This window comes from Triticum urartu, chromosome 1, assembly GCF_003073215.2.
Source record: "Triticum urartu cultivar G1812 chromosome 1, Tu2.1, whole genome shotgun sequence".
NCBI lineage: Eukaryota > Viridiplantae > Streptophyta > Magnoliopsida > Poales > Poaceae > Triticum > Triticum urartu.
In genome coordinates this window covers 547,714,497-547,740,925 of record NC_053022.1, presented here as the reverse complement: position 1 = coordinate 547,740,925, position 26,429 = coordinate 547,714,497, and the positions used below count along the sequence as shown (strand labels likewise).

At 46.5% G+C, this 26,429-nt stretch overlaps 1 protein-coding gene across 1 annotated transcript; it reads right to left on the bottom strand.

Annotated features, from left to right (window-relative positions):
- Positions 1–1,697: 1,697 nt before the first annotated feature.
- On the bottom strand, positions 1,698–2,859 carry LOC125538799 (transcription factor TGA9-like). The gene has a single exon (XM_048702090.1). It carries the CDS (start codon positions 2,637–2,639, stop codon positions 1,959–1,961), a length of 681 nt encoding a protein of 226 aa, XP_048558047.1. The 5' UTR covers positions 2,640–2,859; the 3' UTR covers positions 1,698–1,958.
- Between the last annotated feature and the right edge of the window lie 23,570 nt (positions 2,860–26,429).

The window sequence follows — 26,429 nt, the reverse complement described above, 5'->3', positions numbered from 1 at the left end:
CTCCACTATGGGTGAGCCACTCATCGACACATCTTCACAAGTCCATTGTCACCATAATGGACGGTAAGCTTCAAGCATGATCTCTTCGTGATGCTCCACTTAAACTTGCACACCGCAATCTTGATGACGATCACCAGTTGATGTCATCCACCATGGGATGTATGAGATCTTCCCCTTGACGCAAACCCATGGAAACATACCTAACCTCACATAGAACTCTCACGTAGACCATGGGTTTGTACACAAAGTGTAATGGACAGTGCTTACCATACCATGGGATCACTTAATCCTTCTCGGTACATCTTGTACGCTTTGTGTGTTGATCAACTTGATTCACTCTTTGACTTAGTTTTGATCAACCTTGTATCATCCTCTCTCTGACCAATCTTTAGATAATTCCTTGAATAGCACCTTAGTCATCACATATAACTCAACGCAACCATTAGTCCATAAAGATTGCCATCAATTACCAAAGCCAAACATGGGGGCACCATGCTCTTTCAGCATTGTTGCCGCGCTTGGAGAAGCATGTGTCGTACTGGTATTTGCGCAAGCACCATACGGCTAAAATGCACCGATACAGATAAGTATCAGGCCAATACACCTTTCGTATCACTGGGAGCTACATGCACATGCAATTTCAATACCTTCCTAGCATATATATTGAAACATAAATTAATTTTAACTTCAAACCCAGAAAATGAAACCTTGTGTAACATTGCTAGTGAGCTTGACTAGGTGAAAACCCAAAGAGTGATTGACTTGTCTAACGGGAAACACATAATTGCATGAGAAATTGTATGAATAAACAAGAAACCAACAATTTCTCTTGTGTCCACAGTAGCAAATCTGAGCAAAAGTTACAGAAAGGCTTGCAGCATAGCATAACATGAAAGGTGGAACCTGAAGATTAATAACCTAACATGCAAAAGGAGAAACAACCCAAAAACATTGCCGACCAATGCTCCTTCTCTTCCAATGCAAGTTTTTCGCAATGGCAAAATAATGAAGATACTAGCAGGTCATTGTTTCCCTCAAGTTTTGGTCTCCTGACATCATTGATCTACTAGTGACGGCGATGAGCTGTTGGAAGATATCATCAGGTTCTCGCTACCTCTACAACACTTGATCCAATGCCGACAAAGGGCATGTGAGGGCAGGTGTTGGCGGATCTGTTGGCTCTCTTCAGATCTTAAAAATTAGTGTGTTAATCAAGTGAAGTAGTTGGCGGGCTGTTGGTGCGGCGACTTGGACCGATGGTGAAGCATTGCAAGCAGGTGCTCCGTGAGGTGATGCTTCAACTATTGTTTCTTGAGCGGTTACTAGATCTCGTGTCTATTGGCGAGTGCCTATGACGGCATTTATAAATAAATCCTAAAATGGTGACAGCTTTTTCAATTGCATCTTTTCTGTTTTTTGTTTTGTTTTTACTGCTGGTTAAGTGCAATTTTCATGCATAGGCGGGCGCAGTATCAGTAAGAACATGAGATTCTCAATCAGTAGCCCACGTGAAATCCTAGCATGAGAGTCAATCAATAGCCCACGTTATAGATCCGACGGTCCATGATATGAGTTTTCAAAGTTTTCATTGAGTCGTCCGCTTTCATGTTATACTTTTTTTACCTCCCACCATACCACGAGAAGAGAAGAGAAGAGAAGCAAAGGCCGACTTGTCAACAAAACCAACATGCACTTTCTTAGTCCAAAAAAGCATGCAGCGTGTGTCTCTGCATTTTATTACTTGTCGCTCGGTCAACAGCACGCCCTGACACGGCCCAGCTACGACGAAACACTCACCGCGCGACAGCCGTCGATCTACCGATCTGGCGGACAATCGTCGCGGCAACAAGATTACAAGAGTGGAAAGCCTCCCTGTCCCAGTCAAACCAACTACACCTGGAAAAAAACCGGGCTGGACCTGCCGAGCGCCGATGATGACCGACCTAGCTGGCTGGACGTTACGAGCCGCCGGCGCCGACGCCGTCGTACTTGAGCCCGAACTCGCGGAACCCGATCTCCATGTCCGCCGCCGCGACGAGCAGCTCGGCCGCCTGCGCCGGCTCGAGGATCTCCACGGCGCGCTTCATGGTGCGCAGCCGCAGCGCGTCCGCCCCGGCCAGCACCGCGCCGACGCGGCCGACGAGCCCGCCCACGTCCACCAGCTCCCCGCCGGCGCCCACCGCGCCGTGGCCCTCCTGCACCCGCGCCATCTCACGCGACAGCTCGTCCTCCTGCGCCACGGTGCGGCGCTGCAGCTCGTCGATCTGCGCCAGCTGGGCCGGGCTGAGGTCGCCCAGGTTGCCCGACCGCACGCCCAGCAGGAGGTCCGGGAGCTGCGCCTCGAAGCGGCTGCCGGACTCGGTGTAGAGCAGGTGGACCAGCGTGGTCGGCCGCCACCCGGCCAGCCAGTGCGCCGCGCCGCGCTCCACGGGGCTCGCCCACGGCGCCGCCAGCGTCCACACCGGGTCCAGCTCCGCCCGCGCCGCGCAGTAGTCGGCGAAGTGGGACACGTAGCCGGCTACCAGCTTGGCGAGCTGCGCCGGGTCGTCGGCCCAGCGCGCCGTCCGGAGGTCGCGGCGGAGCGACCGCAGCCCGCGGAGCCAGAGCTGGAAGCGCCGCGTCGCCGCCTCCAGCTCCATCGTCCGGTTCTCTCCCTTTTCTTCCCAGGCAGGGGTGGTACAGTGAGCTTGCTCGCGCGCGTGCCGGCGGTACTTATAAATGGCGGCGGGGTGATCGGGGCCGTTGAACGGGAGGAAGCGACGGCTGCGGGCGCGGGCCGCCGGGGCGTATGAGGCCGCGACAGGTGACCCGCATGCAGGAGGCCATGTGTGGTGGCCGGGTGGCGAGGTGGCGATGGACGGCGACGTACGGCGTCACGCTCACGCCTAGATGAGCCGCGGGACAAAGCGGCTGGATGAGGCTGACAAGGGGCCCGGCGTGCCAGTGGACGCATGTCCTAGTATATGTCGTTCGGTACCTAACCAATGCATCATGTGCGGTTGCCATGTTAAAAACAAATGTGAAACAAATGATGTGTGGAGGGGAGAACTTCAGAAAACGGTGCCTAATTTTTTCTAGATGAGATAGTGTTTAGTTTTGAGGTAAATACGCTAGTGGTGCTTGAACTTGCCATGAATGTTTACTTTAGTGCCTGAACTTAAAAAATACATCGAACTGGTTCTAAAACTTGGCATGAACGTACAAATACGATACTAATCCTATATGTAGACATAAAGTGCATCCACGTGTCACCGTATATGAATGAGGTGGCACTGACATGGTGTGGGGCCCAACTGTAGCTAGGAAACATAATTATTACTTCAGTACTATATACAACTCTATGACTAGTGGGCCCACCTGTCAATACATTAGAAAAATTAATATGAAGAATGAAAAAATGCGACAAACAGGAATCAAACAAGCAACCGGATGACTGCCAGCTAGTTGCGCTAGCCACTACACCAACCATGTACTTATTATTAAAATAGGCCACTCAATTTATATGTAGTTTAACTAAAAGTCTTGTGCCCATAATTTGGCTGCACCCAGTGACCCATTTTGCACACGTTATTTTTTCAAAAAAAGTTGTGAAAAGCATATTACTACTAATCATAATAATAAATTGAAGATTCAAATATTCATGTGTCGGTAATAATTACGTCATGCTACACAAATATCTGTGTGCACAAAAAGTAAATATGTAGAGGAGTTTAATAAAATAACATACAAAAAAATGTTCATGTAAGTTTTACAAATATTGACTTATTATTTAGAATATTTTTTTAACTATAATACATGAGTGTTTAAAAATATTTGTAAATTAATTTTTTAAAAATATGTGAATATTTATTCAAACCTTTGAATAATTGAGCGAATATTTACAAACAGCAATCTAAAAGAAATGAATGATTTATATTATACAAACATTGCTATAATTCTTATATGCTATTTCATGATTGTATATTTTAAATATCGTATATCATTGTTAAATATAATCCATGACTGTGTATTTTTAATATTTGTTTACAAACAGGTTGAAACACTCATATATTATATTTAAAAACAGTATTTTCCAAATAATTAGTTAATATTTCTAAAACTAAGTTTTTTTATCGCGTACCTCCATATATTTATTTTATGTGCACACCGATATTTGTGTATAATGAGGTAATTATTAATAACACATGAATATTCGAATCTAACTTTTATTATTATGATTATTATTTACATTTAAAAAAAATGTATGCAACATGGCCACTGGCTGCAGCCAATGTACATAGGAGTTTTTTTGTTTAAGTACATAAAATCTGAGGGACTTTCCATGTCAGCAAAATATGTTGGTTGGAGTGGCTAGCGCATGCATCGCCCAAGGGGCAGGCAGCAGATTCGATTCATGCAGTCTATTTTATGTTATTTTTCCTAATTACTGATAGGCGGGCCCACTACTCATAGAGTCATATAGCGCTTAAGCATTTTTATTTCGTAACTACGAATGGGCCCCATGCCATGTCAGTGACACGTCAGCCATATACATTGCCACGTTGATGCATATTACGTCTACAGACAACATTAGCACCGTATTTGCCCGTTCATGCCAAGTTGTAGAAGCAGTGGAGGCGGCGATGAGTCTACAAGGAAATGGGAAGAAAAAATATATATGTGTTCATAATTATGCAATTGTCTGTGATTTTTGGGTGGGTCGGTCAAATCACGTGTAGCCCCAAGTCCAAGACGGGGACGTCACGGTGTAGCATCATCGATGAGGCGAGCTTCACCATGCCAGAAACAGGTACGAAGCGGCTGGTCTCATCGTCACTAGTAGGTCTGGCGAAGGGGTCACTGGTTTGGATAGTGGGTAGGGTTGCTCGCCGATTTTGGAGAAGAGGCGTGCGTGACGGCATCTCCGGTGGCGGGTGGTGGGAGCAGACGTTTTGGCCAATGTCGACAGGGGTTCATTGCGGTCGTAGGAGGAAGAAGGGTTCTTAGCTCTTGGATTCCGATCAAAAGGTGAAGATTGATTTGACTAAACCCGATTCTTTTAGGGGCATGCCAACTAGTTATTCCTTTAGCGCGTCTTCAATCTGATGATTGATTGATTATTATCGTTAAACAACACGATATAGAATGACACTAATGGCGCACCAGACATGTGGTGTGCCACTATTATATACTAATGGCGCACCATGTGTTGGTGCGCCATTAGTGTGGAAGACACTAATGGCGCACCAGACACATGGTGCGCCACTAGTAACAATTTTTTTCCAACATACTAATGGCGCATCCAGGCACAGTGCGCCATTACTAGTTCTAACTAGTAATGGTGCACCAGCCACCAAGTGTGCCACTACTGTATTTTTTTTACTCTTTTTTTACAAAACTACTAATGGCACACTTGGCGCACTATGACACTAGTAATGGCGCACTATGCCACGGTGCACCATTAGTGTATATATATATATATATATATATATATATTGCAAAACTACTAATGGTGCACCACCAGCAGGTGCGCCATTAGTATGTAGGGTTACTAATAACGCATGAGTGGGTGGTGCGTCATTAGTAACCTGGGACCAGCTAGATATTTTGAACAGCCACACCTACACACTCACTTTCCCCACTTCACTCCCTGCACCTCCTTCTTCAAGCTTGTGTCGGCTGCCTCCTCCTCCTCACCTCATTTGCACCATAGATTCATCAAAATTAAGTGGTTAAATTACCTTTTTTTGATAGGTAAGTAAGGGGAAAGCTATCTTTATGTTGTAGATCTACTTTTTTTCTCCCTAACTCGCTCCAACAACGTGCACATGCACTTTTTATGGCGTAGCTAGATCTATGTATGTTTGTGGTGTTGCATATGTTTATGGTGTTGCATATATGTTTGTGTTTGCAGGTACCGATATTTGAAATGCGATAGTTGCCAATATTTTGCCAGAATGTTGATTCATTTCCGTTTCGGCGAGAATTTTGGCACTATGCATTCTTTTTGGTCCTATTTTTAGGGAAAGTCATGCCAAATTTTTTCTTGGTTCTAAAATATCGTTTTGCTCTACCCCGCAGGAGACCATGGTCCGCACGATGAACGAAGGCATCGTGAATAGGTTTTTGAGCTCCGCGAAGGCCGAGATGCATCAAAAGAACGAGACGGAGATAAGATGTCCGTGTCGAAGATGCAAGCTGAAGAGCCTTATTGCGGACCCGGATTCCGGGCAGGTGCGGGACCACCTGCTCTTGCGTGGTTTCATGGATGGCTATCGGTGGCAAGGTGATGAAGATGACTATGAAGTCGTCCATGGGTGCCGGGCAAGAAATGAGGAAGGGCAGCAAGACAACCACCGGGCTCGGGCAGGCGAGAAGACGAAGAATCTCCAGGACATGATCACGATGGTGATGCTGTACACAGTCATCATGTAGAAGATGCCGGACATGATGATGAGGAAGATCAAGACGAAGGGCATGATCATGAAGATGAAGATACCGGAGCAGACGACGATGGAGGCTGGGTGCAGGACCCTCATATTCAAGAGCTGCTTTTCAAGCAGACGGATAACGCAAGAGTTGCCGCCCGAGAGAAAGCCAAGCTGGATCAACTGGAGATAGACGCGGTTACTCTATTGTATGAAGGATGCAGGCCCGAGGATACCCGCCTGAAAGTAACGATCATGGCTCTGGAGATGAAGGTAAAACACAAAATGACCGACGCATGCTTCGACGAGAACATGTCATTCTGGCACGAATGTCTTCCCAAGGGGAACAAATGCCCGACCAGTTTCGAGGAGGCGAAGAAAATCGTGTGTCCTCTGGATTTACCGCACGTGAAATACCATATGTGCATGAATAATTGCATCATTTATCGGGACGAGCACGCGGAGTCTACCATATGTCTAGTGTGCGGCGTCACTTGATATAAGAAGAGGAAGAAAGCTCCTCAAAAAGTGGTGTGGTACTTTCCGATCACTCCTCGTCTGCAGCGGTATTTCGCGGACCCTAAGGTAGCAAAGCTCCTGCGTTGGCACGCGGATAGGGAGGAGAAGAAGCAGGAAGATGACGGACATGATCCGGAGATAAATAAAAAAGACAAGATGCTGAGTCACCCTAAGGATGCGAGCCAGTGGCAAGCGTTGAACTTCGAACACCCAGAATTTGGGAACGGTCCAAGGAACATCGTGCTGGGCGCGAGCACCGATGGAGTCAATCCGTTTGGCAGCTAGAGAAGCACACATAGCACATGTCATGTGTTTGTGTGGATGTACAACCTCCCCCTGGTTGTGCATGAAGAGGAAGTACATTCACATGAGTATGCTAATTGAAGGGCCGAGACAACCAGGGAACGACATCAATCTGTATCTGGGGCTGCTGAAAGAGGAGCTAGACATGCTGTGGAAAATGCCAGTCAATACATGGGACGCCGCAGAGAAAGAATATTTTCCTATGAGAGCCGCACTGCTCACGACGGTGCACGACTATCTCGGTTACGGATATCTCGCGGGGCAAGTGGTCCATGGATTTTTTGGATGCGTCAGGTGCATGGATGACACAACGTATCGCCAGCTAGATAGAGATCCCGGGTCTTTGAAAACCGTGTTCATGGGACATCGAAGGTGGCTTCGCGACGATGATCCGTGGAGAAAACGCAAGGATCTGTTCGATGGTGAAACCGAACCCTGAAGACGCCCGCATACGGGGAGCGGCGAGGAAATAGACGAGCTGTTGAAAAATTGAAAAGATTGCCCACTGTCGGGAAAGAAGCAAAAGGCGCCAGAGCCGGGAAAGAAGTGAAAGGCGCCAGAGCCGCTGCTGAAGGTATGGAAAACGAGGTCTGTTTTCTGGGACTTGCCGTACTGGAAGATCCACCGTGTGCCTCATAGCCTTGATGTCATGCATATCACGAAGAACGTGTGGGAGAGTCTGCTTGGTACCCTGCTCAACATGCCAGAGAGGACCAAAGATGGGCTGAAAGCAAGGGCAGACTTGAAATCAATGGGCATCAGGTAGGAGCTTCACGCTAATGATGATGATGAGGCGAAGCAGGACACAGAAAGTCATCGCAAAGGCAAAAAGGCCAAGAAGACCGGAAATGACTACCCTCCCGCATGCTTCACTCTAAGTCAGGAGGAGATCGAGCAGTTTTTCACCTGCCTTGTAGGAGTAAAAATTCCTTACGGTTACGCGGGGAAGATAAGTAGATACCTAGACCCAGCGAAGCAGAAGTTCAGTGGGATGAAGTCTCACGACTGTCACGTGCTGATGACGCAGGTACTTCCAATTGCAATCCGTGGGATCATGGACGCGCACGTCCGTGAAACGCTATTTGGCCTATGCAACTTTTTCGACGTCATCTCTCGGAAGTCGGTTGGTGTGAGGCAACTCAGAAGGCTACAGGAAGAGATCGTGGTGATACTATGCGAGCTTGAGATGTACTTTCCGCCCGCATTCTTCGACATTATGGTGCATCTGCTGGTCCATATCATGGAGGATATCATCCAACTCGGGCCGACGTTCCTGCACAGCATGATGCTGTTCGAAAGGATGAATGGTGTCATCAAAGGATACGTTCGCAACATGTCATGTCCAGAGGGAAGCATAGCCAGGGGCTTTCTGACCGAAGAGTGCATCTCCTACTGCACGAATTATCTAGGCATCGAGAACCCCGTTGGTCTGCCCGTCAACAGGCACCTCGACAGGCTCGCTGGATGGGGTCACCGTGAGGGTCACCATGAAATGCATGTCGAATTCGAGGGTGGACTCGCCGACTTTGAAAGAGCATACCTAGTCGCGCTATAACACATAGACGTGATCGATCCTTGGGTGGTAGAGCACAAAACCTTTATTAAGAAGACGTACAATGACCGAGGCCAACAGAGGACGGACGGAGATATAATCAAAGAGCACAACTCATGTTTCACGCGTTGGTTCAAGCAGAAGCTTCTATCGTACCCTTTACATGAGGATTCTTCCACGGAAGAACAACTCATATTCGCCTTGTCACAGGGCGCCGAGCACAACCTGATGACCTATGAGGCGTACGATATCAACGGCTACACATTCTACACTGAGGACAAGGACATGAAGAGCGATGGTTATCAGAACTCCGGGGTAACGATGGAATCCTACACCGGTAACGACAAGGACAGATACTACGGAAGGATCGAGGAGATCTAGGAGTTGAGCTACGCTGGAGAGAAGGTCCCGATGTTCCGTGTCAGATGGGCCAAGAGCGTCCTAAAAGAAGACTGGTATTTCACCACCATGGTTATACCCGAAGCCAAATCCAAGACCACGGGCACAGACGTCACCACGAAAAATGAGCCATGGGTACTGGCTTACCAAGTGGACCAATGCTTCTTCATTACCGACCCGTCAAAGCCCAGTCGTGTTGTCGTGAGGAGAGGCAAAAGGAAGATCATCGGAATGGATGGAGTAGCCAATGAGCAAGACTTCGACAAGTACGGCGACCCGAAGATCGAACATGACGACGACGATGAAGTAGCAGCATACACCACAAGAAGAAGCAGGACCACCCTACCTAAAGGACGTCCGTTCAAGAGAAGAACTCCATTTATGAAAAATAAGGGCAAGAAGATTGTAACCAGATAGCTAGCTAAGATCGATTGTATTTAAATTGTAGCCTTCATTTCTCGATTGTATTTCATGGGCACTTTTTGAACTCATGAATGTTTCTAAATTTCATGGACACTCGATCTCGATCCCCCTCCATCTCGATCGCTATCCCACCTCGCCAGATCTCGATCCCCCTCCGATGACCCACCGCACCCTCCCCCGCACCCTCCCCGGCCCGCTCCACCGTCACAAATAAATGCAACTAAAATTGCAAAAAAAACAAATTTGATTATATTTTCAAATAACAAATTTGATGATATTTTCAAATAATAAATTTGATGATATTTTTTCATATTCATAAATATTTTCAAATAACAAATTTGATGATATTTTTTAAAAAATTATTACTGTTTTTATAAAAAATAGTATTTTTTCATATTCATATTCATTTTATTAAAAATTATTAGACACAACAAAAATAATAATAATAAAAATTACTTATGGCGCACCTCTGGCTGGTGCGCCATTGCTATATAAAAAAAGATTACTAATGGCGCACCTCCTGCTGGTGCGCCATTGCTATATATATAAAAAAGATTACTAATGGCGCACCTACGGGGGGTGCGCCATTGCTATCTAAAAAAACAACTTATGGCGCACCGCCGCGGGGTACGCCATTAGTAAGCTTCCCCCCTAACTAATTCCTCCCTCTCCCTCGCTAGATCCCCTTCGTCCCTTTCTCCCTCGCCAGATCCACCCGCGCGCTGCCCCGACCCACGACGCCGCCGCCCCGCCCCCCCCCGGACCCCACCCCCCCCCCCCCCCCCCCCCCCCCCCCCCCCCCCCCCCCCCCCCCGGACTCCACCCCCGCCGCCCCCGCGGCTGACTAATGCTAGCCCACGCAGCTTCGTTCCGGCGCCGTCGCCGTTCTCTTCACCGACCTCGCCGTCCGTCCGCCGCCACCGCCTCGTGCTCCGGCTACTCCGGCCCCTCGCGCGCCCACATACGGCGGTGAAGGTGCCCGGGTCCCCCGCTCACCGTCTCCTTTGACTCCTCCAAGCCCCTCGCCTCCTCCTCGACCGGCGGCGGCGCCGACCCCGTCGAGGAGCCCGTCCTGCCCCTCCTCCAGGAACTCGGAGTAAGCCACCGATTCTCCTCTGGCTCTTCGTATGTACATTCAGTTTAAATTTTGGTGAAGCCTGTGGATTCGATGGGCTATGAACTTCTGATTGCGTTGTTTCGGTGGTAGGATTGCTTGGTGCTCCCGCCCAAATTCCTGTCCCTGCTGCCCCGCGACCTCCGCCTCGATGTAAGCAGTCACTACCCCCTGCTGTCCCCCAAGAAGGCTTAGTCGATTACTGTCCAGTGCCGCCTAATAGAATTAGTGTTCGCTGTTTGGGTAATGGTGTCGATGTGTTCTGTTCTACTGAGAAAGAAAATGTCAGAAATCTCTCTGACTTACCGTAAATTATTTGCTCTGTTCTCCGTCTATTCATGATTTTGCAATGCTGTGTAGTTTCAGATTTGTGTGGTGGGATGAATCCTCCGTATTGTATTTACCGCTCAGTTGAATCTGAAGAAGCCAAGGAGTATCCCCAACCTGTATTTTACGTGTATATCAAGTGCCACCAAACCAAATTCAGCCGAGATCACTAGATTCTAGAACACGTACTATGTTGCTTGATGACTGAATAAGTTCAGTTGCACATCTGTGAAACAAATACAGAGAAAGAGGACCCATTCTTGATAGCCTACAGTTGCTGGGGTTATGGGAACTTAGAAAGGCCTCTAGCTGATGAGATGTGAGTGACTCATTTTCTTCATAACAGCATGCACTTTTACGATTTCCCCACATTTGCTCGTTGTTTTCGTGAAAAATATTGTCTGCTTGTGTGATGCACTGCTGTTGTATATTCCAGTGCCCGTGATCTGTTTCATAGTACTACTATTACATTAATATACTGTAAAATGTTGTTTTGTTCAGCAAAAAGTAGTTTCTTAAGACAGTTGTTTTGTCTTTTGATGATCCTCTGTTTATTCGTCCTTTAAGCATGTTATTTTCTGGAGTGTCCATGGAAATATGAGCAGAGTAACTAAACTTTCTAAGCATACAGTAACTGATGCCTCACTCTTGAATGCCCTAGATCTGTTCAGAAGGGCCAGTGTTAGCAACTTGTTGCCGAATTCATAATATTTCTCGCAGCTGGTAGGGGGTTTGTACCACACGGAGCAGATGAGCTTGGTTCGGAGCTAAGATAATCAGTTAATAACTGTGCACTCACCGAGGATAATCACAGTGATCTCCAGAATGTGGTTGGCAAAAATTGCCAATCTTATGCTGAAGTTGAGGCTCACCATTTGTTCTGTGACTACTTTTACTTAGTGGCTAAACAAATGTGGAACTTGGTTAGGCACTACATGCCAAGTTTGCTGGGTTTTGTCTCCGACCATCGTGTCGTGATGATTTTGCAGGTACCCCGAGAGGCCCTTGAATTTGCCGGAATGTCAATTAACTTCCGTTCCGGCAAATTCAGGTACTCCATATGTCCTATTTTCAGCAATGGTCATGCTGAATTTTTTCGTGAATTTTAGCATGACTTTGCTAAAAATAGGACATATGGGGTACTTGCGACTAATGCATGGGCCGGGGTATCTTAGTACTTAGTTAAGTAGGATCAACTGCCCCGCCATTCTTGCTGCATTAAACCAAGTGATTAGGCCCAACTTAGAATTCTCCTTAGCATCGATAAACCCTAGATGATAAACCCAACATAGGTGGCAATAGAGCCAAGTGATTAGTGCCAAATGATTAGGCCCAACCTAGGGTGCCTCGGCATCGATAAACCCTAAATGATGAAAACTTAACTTAGCATTTAGGGTGCCTCGGTGTCGACAAACCCTAAATGATGAAACCTTGGCTTCTATAGGGTGCCTCGGTGTCGATGAGAACCTAAATGATGTACGCTTAGGCTTTTAGGGTGCCTCGGCGTCGACAAACCCTAAATGATAAAAGCTTAGCTTTTAGGATGCCTCGGTGTCGACAAACCCTAAATGATGAGACCATGATCTTGTTCCTTGACAATAACCAACTTTTTGACCAAACTTTTTTCCTATTTAGAGCGAAACATGGCCCACAACGATCAGGCCGGCGGTTCGGGTGGCAAGCAATTCTGGGAGCTGTCCCAGGAGTTGGAGGAAGAACCTCACCGCTATGAGGACGCCGCGGAAGACACCGATCCTGACTACACAACCCCTAGTGGCGTCGGGTATGACACCACTGATGGTGCCGCTGAGGATGCCACCACTGATGATGGCGGCGCACGCATAGATGGCAGCCAACCGAAGAGGCAATGGAAGGACCGGCGCCCGAGCGTGCTCGGCACCGTCAAGGAGGAATTTACTGAAGTGAACTCCGACGGGCATCCGACGGCGCCCAAAGAAGTAGTCAAGGGGTACTCGCTTCAGCTCGGGTGCATTCTCCGGAGCACCGTCTCGATCAACACCAAGAACCTAAGGCATAAGGACCGAGGAAATTTGTGCAGCCTCCTCTTCACGAAGTTGCACGAACGATACAAGTTCCCCGCTGAGTTTGCAAACACACGCCTCTCAGGGAATAAAGTGAACAGTGTCGCCCTCACGAGGATGAGCATGGCCATGTCTACTTGGACAAGCACGGTGAAGGCAATGATTGAAAAAGGTGCTAGTTATGAGAAGATCAAGGCAAAATATCCTTTGATGAGCAAAGATGACTACAATGAGTTCAAGATCAAGTGCGAGAAGAAGCGCAACCTCCGAATCAAGTCAGTGGGGGAAAGAAATGCGGAAGTTGAACTTAGGGGTCCACCAACTCGGCCTCGGCGGTTACAGAGTGGCGGAGCCTATATGGGACAAGGAGGACGCAGAGCGTGCCAAGCAAGGCCTACCTGAAAGTGCGTTATATCGACTAGAGGGGGGGGGGGTGAATAGGCGATTTTTATGAAAGTCTTCAAAACATGGGAGTTATGAAGACAAACAGCGAAGATTTTTCCTATTACTATGCAGCGGAAGTTAGATTACACTAGGCAAGCCATGGTCAAGTATTCAATAGAGTGAAAGCACAAAGACAAACAGCTGCAGTGTAATAAGGATCAGGTAGGAAGAAGTTATGAAGCCAAACAGATCATACATTCACGTTGTGAAGACAAAAGATAGAGCAAGCATGCAATGGCTTCACAATGAGTAACAGTAAGAAAAAGGAAGTGAAGATGAAACCGGTGACTCGTTGAAGACAATGATGTGTTGGACCAGTTCCAGTTGCTGTGACAACTGTACGTCTGGTTGGAGCGGCTAGGTATTTAAACCTTAGGACACACAGTCCCGGACACCCAGTCCTGAACACGCAGCTCAGGACACCAAGTCCTCACCGTATTCTCCTTGAGCTAAGGTCACATAGTCCTCGCCCAATCACTCTGGTAAGTCTTCAAGGTAGACTCCCAAACCTTCACAGACTTCATTCACTGGCACTCCACAATGTCTCTTGGATGCTCTGAACGCGACGCCTAACCGTCTGGAGGATTCACAGTCCTCAAGTGTAATAAGTCTTCAAATCACACAGACAAGAAGACTTAAGTGATGCCCAATGTACTCTGGCTCTGGGTGGTTAGGGCTTTTCTCCTCGCTAGGAATTTTCTCTCAAAGGCTTCGAGATGGGTTGCTCTCAAACGACAAAAGCCGTGCACTGAAATCTGAGCAGCCAACCGTTTATGGTTGTAGGGGGTGGGCTATTTATAGCCACTTGGCAAGCCGACCTGATTTGTCCGAAATGACCCTGGGTCACTAAGGAACTGACACGTGTCTCAACAGTCAGATTTCAAACTCTCATGGCAACTTTACTTGGGCTACAAGCAAAGCTGACTTGTCCGGCTCTAGACAAGATTCGCTCTCATTGTCTTCACTCGAAGACATAGGTTTTTGGTTTAGGCATCACTTCAGTCATTCTGACTGGTTCTCCTGGACCCCACTTAACAGTACGGTGGTTCCTATGACTCAACACAAAAGAAAAAGAACTACGAAAGATCTAAGTCTTCGAGCTCCACAGGCTTCATAACGTGTCTTCTTTTGTCATAGACTTCAATGTGAATATCTTCATATACCACCTTTGGCTTCAACGTCTTCATACATTTTTAGGGGTCATCTCTGGTAGTAAAACCGAATCAATGAGGGACTTCTACCTGTGTTATCCTGCAATTCTCACAAACACATTAGTCCCTCAACTAGGTTTGTCGTCAATACTCCAAAACCAACTAGGGGTGGCACTAGATGCACTTACAATCTCCCCCTTTTTGGTGATTGATGACAAACTAGTTGAAGTTTTCAACGGGGAATATAGTCTGTGAAATTGTAAAGGATAAGGAATTGTCTTCATAAGTTTCAAGGGCTCCCCCTGAAGATGTGCATATAAGTTAATTTGCTTTTGGAATGCAAATGCACATGGCAGGTTGTACTTGTGGAGATCCAATTCAGCTTATGATGACAATCCACTATGCATGTGAAAGTATGTGAAGATAATGACATGCATAATGGAAAATGGACGTCTGCAGAATGAGATAAGTGCGGAATTTATCGTCACACATGCGGAATTTATCTTCGCAAACAGGGTGGCAAACAAGTAGCAGACGACCATCGAGTTTTAGTGTTACAACTCAAAGAACCAAATGAAGCAAAAATGAGAGTTGTAAGCACGAAGCAAAATATAGCAAAACATAAAGCACCCGCCCATATGGACCTGCTTGAAGACTATCAACCCATATGCTTCTCCCCCTTTTGTCAGTAAGGACCAAAAAGGTTTGAAGACATAGAGTGTCTACTCGTTCCCAGGAGCAGCAGGGTCGTGGGAGGTGTTTGGAGAGTGCCCTTTAATAGGCCAGAGAGTCCGCCGGATAATGTGATAGATGGTTCTGGGCAGGTACTCAAAGTCTTCAACGAAGAACTCTGTTGGATAAGGAGCATCGTGGGGAAATGGCTTCATCATGGATAGCATCTGACTCATATTTGGTTCAGGCCTCTGGAATATGCTCTCAAGAGCTTCAGTGTGTAGTGGACAGCCTTCCTCGAAGAGTTCGCCAGGAGTGGGCAGGCCGGTGAGCTCAATGATATCGAATGCATTGGCTTCGTGATGGACATTGCCGGTCATCCACTCCAGGGCCCAAGTCTTCGGATCTCTGTTGTATCCTTTGATGTGTAGGGTGGCATAGAATTGCAACAGAAGCTCTTCATTCCAGTGCTCTTCATCAGTTATAAACTGCAGCAGACCCACTTGCTTGAAGCAATCCAGCGCTTCCTCTAAGCAGGGCAGACCAGCAATGGCTTCAATATCAAGGCGCTTGTGCGGGAAGATGCGACCTTGGTTGTATAGGATGCATGAATAGTAGTTGCGCTGAGGATAGCTCCAGAACCTATCTGATGAAATCCTTTCCCTTGAATAGGGGTTCTTGGAGCTGTTGAAGAACGTATTGTCTGCCTTGAAGCTATTGATGTCAAAGGAGCCAGGTGCTGATGCAGGACTTGGGAACCTTGGCAGCCTTGGGACTGGCTTCTGGACATGAGGCCTGTGCTCAACATGGTAATCAAATTGAGGACCTGCAGCAGACTCAGGAACAGAAGTGTCTGGATCAGTAGCTTCGCTGTCTGCTGAAGCTTTTGGTGGGGAGGGCTCCACATTGGCTTCAGTGTTGGTTGTGGCAGCCTCAACATCTTCAGCCTCCGCTTGACTAGCTGGAGGGTCAGTCACAAGCACGTTCTCCTGGAGAACTGCTTCTTGGTGGAGCATAGGAGTAGGCTCTTGTGGTGCGTCTTCTGCGGCTGATGCAGCCGAAATGTCTTCAGCATAGACTTGAGGCCTTGGACCTTTGCGAAGCCTGCGGAATGCAGACGACTCCTGTGGGGTTGGAGTGGGCTGGGCCTCATTGTCTTCTTCCTCTTGAGGGCGATCCGCCCATGACGCATCTTGTGCAATTGGCGTCAGAGGACGACCAATGCTGATGAGCTCGCTTTGTTCATACTGAGGAAGGGCTGCATCATCTTGTACATTGTCCTGATGACCAATGTCTTCAGCAGCAATGGGGTCGGCTGCTGGTATGTCTTCAGCTTCAGGAGCCTCTGTGGAAGTAGGCTCATGAACTGTCAGTTGTCGTTCTGCGTTGGAGTGAACCATAGAGATAGGTTCAACTATCAAGGTCTCTGTGGGAGTAGCCCGAGATTTCTTGATCTTTCGCTTCTTCTTGCTGGGGGCAGTAGGAGAGGCTTCAGAACTTTTCCTCTTCTTGGCTTCAGCCTCAGCAGTTCTTGTCTTCTTGAGCTCTGAGGCTGTTGACCGACTCTTTGGCTTCGAGCCAGCCGTTGCAGTTGGGAAGACAATTGGAACTGCTTCTTGCCTAGGTGCCTCTGGTTCATCCATAGCAGGCTTCTTCTTCTTCTTCGCGGCCATCTTGGGGTCGATGCCAGGACGCCCAAGTGCCTTGCGCTTCTCAGCCTCATTGTAGGCTTGTACACATCTTTCAGCCAGAGACTTCATCCGCTCACGTGAGCCCTGAGCTTCTGCACGCTTCTTCAGAAAATTTTCCTTGAGCTCATGCAACATGGTCTTGAAGCTCTTCACTTCTTGCATGCTGAGCTTGGCCATATTCTTCTTGAACTGAGCCTTTTCATGATCAATTTTCTGCTTCAGTTCAACAATGCGCTGGGCAATGGCAAGTTCTGAAGCAATTGCGCCTTGGAAGGCGATGCTGAGGCCAACAGGCAGCTGCAGATCTTCGAAGCTGATGTTTGGTGTGGCAAACCATTCGTCGATGAAGTTGTGGATGATGGCGACATCAAAGAGAGGCAAATTGTTGAAGATTTCAGCTTCTTCTTTGCTCTTGATGAGCTGCTCTAGAGCGTCATCTCCAAGATCTTCATCACTTGACAGATCAATGGCTTCGCTACGCAGAATGGCAGCAGCTGTGAGCTCTTTGCCGGTGTGTGGTTGAGGCACCTTGGCCTTCTGGGGCTTGGAGACGCGGGATACGTCTTCAGACTGCACACTGTCTTCAGGAGGTGCAGTTGCCAATGGCTTCGCCCTTGAGATTTTTGATGAAGGGGCTGGCTTTGAAGCTTTTGGCTTCTTCGACTGCTTTGGCTTCGGTACAGCAGGAGCTTCATCAGACTCAGAGTCAGCTGGAGTGTCATTCACGGCAGTCCCTTGGACTAAGATGCGGGTGATGAGGCCCTCAAGATTGGCATACGGACCGATGATATTGGGTTCTGCGTAGCGTGTGCCATCTGCCCTTGGTGCTGAGGGACCAGGGTTGAAGTCTAACCCCAACTTCTTCTTGTTCTGCTTCTCTGATTGTTGGGAAAACTGGAAGTTGCGCTTGAATAGATTATCGTCACGACACCAGGGTAGTGACGACGGATGTGCATCATCAGGCTGTGGCCCACGAACCATGCATGGATAGAAGCTTTGGGCAATAGCTTCATCTCTGGACCTGGGTACAAGGTTTTTGTATAAGATGTCTCCCCATGGTCTTTTGATGGCACTTTTCTCAGCATACTCTTGGGTTGTGAAGCGGTATTTGAACCATTGTTCAGCCCAATAGCGTCGAATCCATTGGATCCGGGTCTTGCGCTACCCATAATTCTCTTCAGGATCTGTTTTATACATTTCTGCCAGGTCTTCAGGCAGATCTTTGGAAGTTCCTTCACGTCGCTGTTTGCCCCCCTTCCTTGCTGCTGCTTCTGAAGCCATAAACTTTAACTTGAAAGGCTTCAAAACTTTCAAAGGCTTCAAAGGCTTTCTTTTGCTGGACCAACAGGAACTGGCTTCAGGAGAATTTATGTGATGCTGTAGGAATTCTGCAAATGAATGCAGACTATGAGAACCGAAGGATTCTCCCACGGACATGTACCTGTGACAGCATTAAGGTGCGAGGGAAGGGGAAGAGGTCATATGCATTCTCAGAAGGTTTTGAAGATTAATCAGTTTAGAAGACATTGACCTCATCGTGCGAAGACATTCACTCATAGATAAGAAGTTGGTTCCAGATTTGTACGAACCCACAGATCAGTACAAGTGAGGAATCTAACTACTTCATGAAGCACAAGTGAATATACTAGGCATGTTATGAGATGCAGATTGATAGATCTAACTTGTGTGAAGATAAACTTCTTATGGTAGAAAGTGACAGAACCATGAGATCAAAAGGGGCTGTAAAAAGAAGTTTTATTTACCACACTTGGAACTGCTAGACGGAAGTGGGAGATGATGCCGAGCAGTTCAGTCCTCCGTGCCCTAACTTGGCGACGGAAGACACCTACGGCGACGGCGGAGAGAACGATGTCCGCGGTCGGCGTGAGGACGGCGTGGGAGAGGTTACGGCAGCGAAGCGCTTCGTCGCCGGCGTCATCGAGAGCTAGCGGTGGCGCTAGGGTTCGTGTGAGGGTGGAAGAAGGAGATAATGACCACGGTAAGTGTGAATTTATAGGCACAGGGGCGGCACTGTGCTATTACACAGGTGCCCCTGGCGATTCGCATCTGAGGAACGCGTGGCCTGTTTGCGGAAGTTTGGGGTTTGTTCCACGTCCCACGCACGCCTGGATTGTCGGGCGGTCGTTCCTGCTTCTCCGGATTTTATGTGGAGGAATGAGCATTGAAAACGGACTTTATGGTTGTCTCTATATCTTCTGCTGACAAGGACGCAGTGAAGACATTCGACAGTTTCAATAGAATGCATATGACTTGGAGAGATAGAATTTGAGATAGAAAGCATAGAGATTAGGGTCCGATCACATTCACTTAGTTCAAAAGATTCAACCAAGAAGACATAGCTATAAGTGAATGCTGTAGAGGACAGAACACTAGTATGTATACATCTATATAATCAACATAGTGAAGATAATCATGAAGACATGTTGAGTTCGAAGCCAAACCAAATGTGAAGATATTGCAAGGTAACACCATGAGTGAAACACTTCAAAATAGAACGTTTGGTGGTGGCGTTACCCACCGTATAGGAAGTATTAGACCCAGACACGGTGCACAATTATCATGGCGCTCCGAAGTCAAATTCCACATTAATGTATTCACACTTAGAATGTATGTCTTCATTGATTGAAGATATACTTTACTTTGTGCGTTGCACATCTAAGTCATCATATGCATAAGTGTTAGGATGTGTGCCTGATCACAGGACATTTGAGGATTCCAGGATATTTAGCTCACACCGTAACTTGCAAAATCTCTTCTCATCTAAGGGCTTGGTGAAGATATCTGCCAATTGTTCTTCAGTGTTGACGTGTATGATATCAATGTCTTCCTTCACAACATGATCTCTGAGAAAGTGATGACGAATTTCAATGTGCTTTGTCTTCGAGTGCTGAACTGGGTTGTTGGCAATCTTGATGGCACTTTCGTTGTCGCAGTAAAGTGGTACTTGCTTCAGATGAATGCCATAATCCTTGAGTGTTTGCTTCATCCACAGAAGCTGAGCGCAGCAAGATCCAGCAGCAATGTATTCAGATTCAGCAGTGGAGAGAGATACACAGTTCTGCTTCTTTGAAGACCAACATACAAGTGATCGTCCCAGAAAGTGACATGTGCCAGATGTAGACTTGCGATCAACTTTGTCACCATCATAATCAGCATCCGAAAATCCAACCAAATCAAACTCTGAGCCCTTTGGATACCATAATCCTAGAGTTGGGGTGTGAGCCAAATATCGAAGAATTCGCTTCACAGCTAAGTGATGCGACTCCTTTGGTGCCGCTTGAAATCGAGCACACATGCAAACACTAAGCATAATATCTGGCCTAGATGCACATAAATAAAGCAAAGACCAATCATGGAGCGGTATACCTTTTGATCGAACTCTTTACCATTGTCGTCAGGACCTAGATGATGTTTGGCTGGCATTGGTGTTGTGAAGCCTTTGCAGTCTTGCATACCGAACTTCTTTAGGCAATCTTTGAGATACTTCTCTTGAGATATGAAGATGCCATTGCGTTGTTGTCGTATTTGAAGACCAAGGAAGAACTTCAGCTCCCCCATCATGGACATCTGATATTGCTCTTGCATCATATATCCAAACTCTTCACTGTACTTCTGATTGGTGCAGCCGAAGATAATGTCACCCACATATATTTGGCACACAAACAGTTCACCATCATATGTCTTCGTGAAAAGAGTGGGATCCAGGGAACCAGGTATGAAGCCTTTGCTCTTCAGGAAGTATTTGAGTGTGTCATACCAGGCCCTAGGGGCTTGTTTGAGGCCATACAGTGCCTTGTTGAGCTTGTATACCATGTCAGGATGTTTTGGATTTTCAAAGCCAGGCGGTTGTGCAACATACACTTCTTCTTCAATCTTGCCATTGAGAAAGGCACTTTTCACATCCATTTGATATAGAAGTATGTTATGATGATTTGCATAGGCCAGCAGAATGCGTATGGCTTCAAGCCTAGCCACGGGAGCAAATGTTTCATCGAAGTCAATGCCTTCCACTTGAGTATATCCTTGAGCAACGAGACGAGCTTTGTTTCTAACAACTTGACCATGCTCATCTTGTTTGTTGCGGTATATCCATTTGGTGCCTATTATGTTGTGCTTCCATGGATCAGGACGCTTAACCAGTTCCCATACATTATTCAGCTCAAACTGTTGAAGCTCTTCTTGCATAGCTTGAATCCATTCAGGTTCCATGAAGGCTTCTTCAACTTTCTTAGGTTCTGATATTGAGACGAATGCGAAGTGCCCACAGAAATTGTAGCTGAGTTGCCCTTGAACGAGTGAGTGGACCAGGTGCATTGATGCTGTCAATTATTCTCAATCTGCACTTCATTTGGCAACACGAGGATGTACAGGGCGAAGACTTTGCTCTTGCTGATCCTGGTTGTTGTTTGGAGGAATGTCTTCAGCTGAGCATTGTCTTCATGTTGATCAGGTGCTGAGATGATAAGTTCTTCTTCAGGATGAGCTTCAGAAGATATAATCTCTCCAGTTCCCATAAGCTTGATTGATTCACTAGCTGGAACTTCATCTAGCACATTTGGCAGTTGCTCTCTTTGTGAACCATTTGTCTCATCGAACCGCACATCCACTGTTTCAACCACTTTGTAATGAAGAGATTGAAGACTCTGTAGGAGTGCGAATCCTTTCCATATCCAAGCATAAAGCCCTCATGTGCTTTTGGTGCAAACTTTGAGGTGTGGTGTGGGTCCTTGATCCAGCACCTTGCGCCAAATACTCTGAAGTAACTGACATTTGGCTTCTTGCCAGTTAGGAGTTCATAAGATGTCTTGTTCAGAAGCTTGTGAAGATAAACACGATTGATTGTATGGCATGCAGTGTCAATGGCTTCAGTCCAGAATTTTCTTGGAGTCTTGTATTCATCTAGCATTGTTCTGGCCATTTCAATGAGTGTTCTGTTCTTGCGTTCGACGACGCCATTCTGCTGTGGCGTGTATGGAGCTGAGAATTCATGTGTGATGCCCAAGGTATCAAGATATGTATCAAGGCCAGTGTTCTTGAATTCAGTGCCATTGTCACTTCTGATGTGTTTTATCTTGGCGCCAAAATTGTTCATAGCACGATTGGCGAAGCGTCTGAAGACATCCTGCACTTCAGTCTTGTAAAGGATTATGTGCACCCAAGTATATCTAGAGTAATCATCAACAATGACGAAGCCATAGAGGCAAGCAGTAGTAGTAAAAGTTGAGTAGTGAGTGGGGCGAAAAGATCCATGTGGAGCAGTTCGAAGGGTTGAGTAGTAGTCATGATTGTCTTCGAAGGATGTTTTGCCCTTGTCATCTTCCCTGCTTCACAGGCACCGCATAAGTGATCTTTCTTGAACTTGACGCCCTCGATGCCTATGACATGCTTCTCTCTTCGCAAGGGTGTGGAGGTTCCTCATGCCAGCATGCCCAAGCCTCCGATGCCAAAGCCAGCATTCTGAAGCTTTTGCAAGAAGACATACTGCAAGTTGTGGTCCTGCTGAGAAATCTACCACGTACAGATCATCTTTTCGATACCCTTCAAACACTAGAGACTTGTCAGATTCCATTTAGTACTAGGCAACGATATTTTCCAAACATTACAATCATGTTCAAATCGCAAAGCATTGAGACAGACATTAAGTTGAAGCCAAGGGATTCAACAAGCATGACTTTATCCATGTGTTGATCCTTTGAGATTGCAACTCTACCTAGACCCAATACCTTACTTTTACCAGTGTCAGCAAATGTGATGTGGCTCTTGTCGGATGGACGTAAGGTTGAGTCCATAAGAAGGCTTCTTTTGCCAGTCATGTGATTTGTACACCCACTGTCAATAATCCATTCTGAAGACTTTGAAGACGCTGGTGTCGTACCCTACAGTGCAGTTAGGGGGATAGGCTTCACGAAGAGAATTGTGAAGCAAAAACATTTGACGAACCAGTGGGTTATGAAAACTTAGATCCAGATTAGAACTAATAGGGAGAGTAGCATGCGATTCAGGAACAAAGTACATAATGATGCCATTCGGGCATTTTATCTTGCGCCCTACAAGATTTTTAAGGTCCCCAGCAATAGCGTCAGAAGATTTTGTTTTTCTGCTGGAGACCTTTCCCTGCAAAAGAGAGTTAAGCTTTCTTAACCACCCACATCTTCAAGGGTGGCTTAGAAGCAATAAGTCTAAGTGCAGTATCTGAGAATTTTGGCTTTGAAGCCTTAGCAAACAGTCTTGCAGGTGGACAATAATACTCATAGGAATAAGCAGAATAATTTTTGGTCATATGAACATGACGGTTCGATGAACCGCTCTCATATTCATATGCCTGAGTATGGTTTCCCTGCAAAACATTTGCGTTAGTGTGACTCAGGTGAGTCCTCTGTTTGTATGAAGCCTTTGGACCGTATGAAGCCTTTGGTCTGAGGTTTGTCTTCTTCAAGTGAGGTGTCATGAAGACATTCACAGGAAGATTTTCCAGACACTTTTTCGGAACCCAGATCTTCTTCATAGGCGGTCCATTCCTGCAGTTAGTACCAATGTACCTGGCAAACACTTCACCATTCTGATTCTTAAACAGTTTATAGTTTGCATCAAAGGATTCATCAATGATAATGGGGTTAGCACATGTGAAGCCAGATAAATTGGATGGATCTGCTGAAGGTTCCTTTGCAGCAACCCATGTGGTTTTGGGGTACTGCTCAGGTTTCCAGTAAGAGCCATCTGCATTTATTTTCCTTACGAACCCAACACCCTCTTTCCTAGGGTTTCGGTTCAGAATCTGCTTCTTGAGGACATCACATAATGTCTGATGTCCTTTAAGACTTTTGTACATCCCTGTTTCAAGCAATGTCTTCAACCTAGCATTCTCATCAGCAATAGCAGTGGTATCCTCAGCAGAGGGGTTAGTTACCACATCAACAGTTGAAGATATTGCAACAGCAGTAGCAGTGGAACATTCAGCAACAGAAGTAGCATTATCATGCTCAATGCATTTAAGACATGGTGGTTCAAATCCTTCCTGAGCGGAACTGATCTGTTCGGCGCGAAGTGATTCGTTTTCCTTTTGAAGATCTTCATGAGCCGCTCTCAATTTCTCAAGTTCTTGCTTCCTTTGAAGATAATCATAGGAAAGCTTTTCATGAGTTGTTGAGAGAGTATCAAGACGATCTTCAAGTTCCTGATACTTAACATGAAGATTTTTTATGTCTTCAATTAAGGATTCAGATCGAGTCATTTCAGCACCCAATGATCATCGCTTCTGTCTAACAGTTTTTGAATATGTTCCATAGCTTTCTGTTGTTCAGTTGCAATTTTAGCAAGTGTTTTGTAGCTGGGTTTTGAATCACAGTCAGAGTCATCGTCACTAGATGTTTGATAGCGAGTAGTGCGTGTGTTTACCTTGGCACCGCGTGCCATGAAGCAGTAGGTAGGAGTGGAGTCGTTCTTGTCATTTGCATCAGTGTCGGTGATGAAGTCATTGTCTTCAGTGTTGAAGATGGACTTGGCGACGTATGCTGTAGCCAGACTCGCAATGCCAGAATCAGACTCCTCCTCAGATTCCACCTCTGCCTCCTCAGAAGCGGACTCCTCCTCTGAATCCATTTCCTTGCCAACAAACGCACGTGCCTTGCCAGATGAGCTCTTCTTGTGTGATGAAGACTTTGAGGAAGACTTGGAAGAAGACTTTGAGTATTTCTTCTTCTTCTTGTCGTCAGAATCATATTCCTTGCTCTTCTTCTTCCTTCTGTTCTCATTGTCCCACTGTGGACACTCAGAGATAAAGTGTCCATTTTTCTTGCACTTGTGACATGTTTTCTTCTTGTAGTCATGAGCAGAAACTTCATCATTCCTTGAGCTTGATCGTGAAGATTTTCTGAAGCCTTTCTTCTTGGTGAATTTTTGGAACTTCTTCACTAGCATTACAAGTTCCCTTCCAATGTCTTCAGGATCATCAGAACTGCTGTCAGATTCTTCTTCAGATGAGGAAACAGCTTTTGCCTTCAAGGCACGAGTTCGCCCATAGTTTGGACCGTAGATATCTCTTTTCTCAGAAAGCTGGAACTCATGTGTGTTGAGCCTCTCAAGTATGTCAGACGGATCGAGTGTCTTGAAATCAGGACGTTCTTGAATCATCAGGGCTAGGATGTCAAACGAACTATCAAGTGATCTCAGCAGCGTCTTGACGATTTCATGTTTGGTGATCTCAGTGGCGCCGAGGGCTTGAAGTTCATTTGTGATGTCAGTGAGCTGGTCAAATGTGTGCTGGACATTCTCATTGTCATTTCGCTTGAAGCGGTTGAAGAGGTTGTGAAGAACACTGATTCTCTGATCTCTCTGGGTTGAGATGCCTTCATTGACCTTGGAGAGCCAGTCCCAGACCAGCTTGGATGTCTTCAAGGCACTCACACGGCCATACTGTCCTTTTGTCAGATGACCACAGATGATATTTTTGGCAGTAGAGTCCAGTTGAGTGAACTTCTTGACATCAGCAGCAGTGACACCTTCTCCAGCCTTGGGAACGCCGTTCTCGACGACATACCATAGGTCGACGTTAATGGCTTCAAGATGCATGTGCATCTTATTCTTCTAGTAGGGATATTCAGTTCCATCGAAGACGGGGCACGCAGCGGAGACTTTGATTATCCCTGCAGTCGACATAGCTAAAACTCCAGGTGGTTAAACCGAATCACACAGAACAAGGGAGCACCTCGCTCTGATACCAATTGAAAGTGCGTTATATCGACTAGAGGGGGGTGAATAGGCGATTTTTATGAAAGTCTTCAAAACGTGGGAGTTATGAAGACAAACAGTGAAGATTTTGCCTATTACTATGCAGCGGAAGTTAGATTACACTAGGCAAGCCATGGTCAAGTATTCAATAGAGTGAAAGCACAAAGACAAACAGCTGCAGTGTAATAAGGATCAGGTAGGAAGAAGTTATGAAGCCAAACAGATCATACATTCCACGTTGTGAAGACAAAAGATAGAGCAAGCATGCAATGGCTTCACAATGAGTAACAGTAAGAAAAAGGAAGTGAAGATGAAGCCGGTGACTCGTTGAAGACAATGATGTGTTGGACCAGTTCCAGTTGCTGTGACAACTGTACGTCTGGTTGGAGCGGCTAGGTATTTAAACCTTAGGACACACAGTCCCGGACACCCTGTCCTGAACACGCAGCTCAGGACACCAAGTCCTCACCGTATTCTCCTTGAGCTAAGGTCACATAGTCCTCGCCCAATCACTCTGGTAAGTCTTCAAGGTAGACTCCCAAACCTTCACAGACTTCATTCACTGGCACTCCACAATGTCTCTTGGATGCTCTGAACGCGACGCCTAACCGTCTGGAGGATTCACAGTCCTCAAGTG

Bases quoted from the DNA above. Each gene is read 5' to 3' on its own strand.
- LOC125538799 (XM_048702090.1), bottom strand. From the start codon at position 2,639: ATGGAGCTGGAGGCGGCGACGCGGCGCTTCCAGCTCTGGCTCCGCGGG.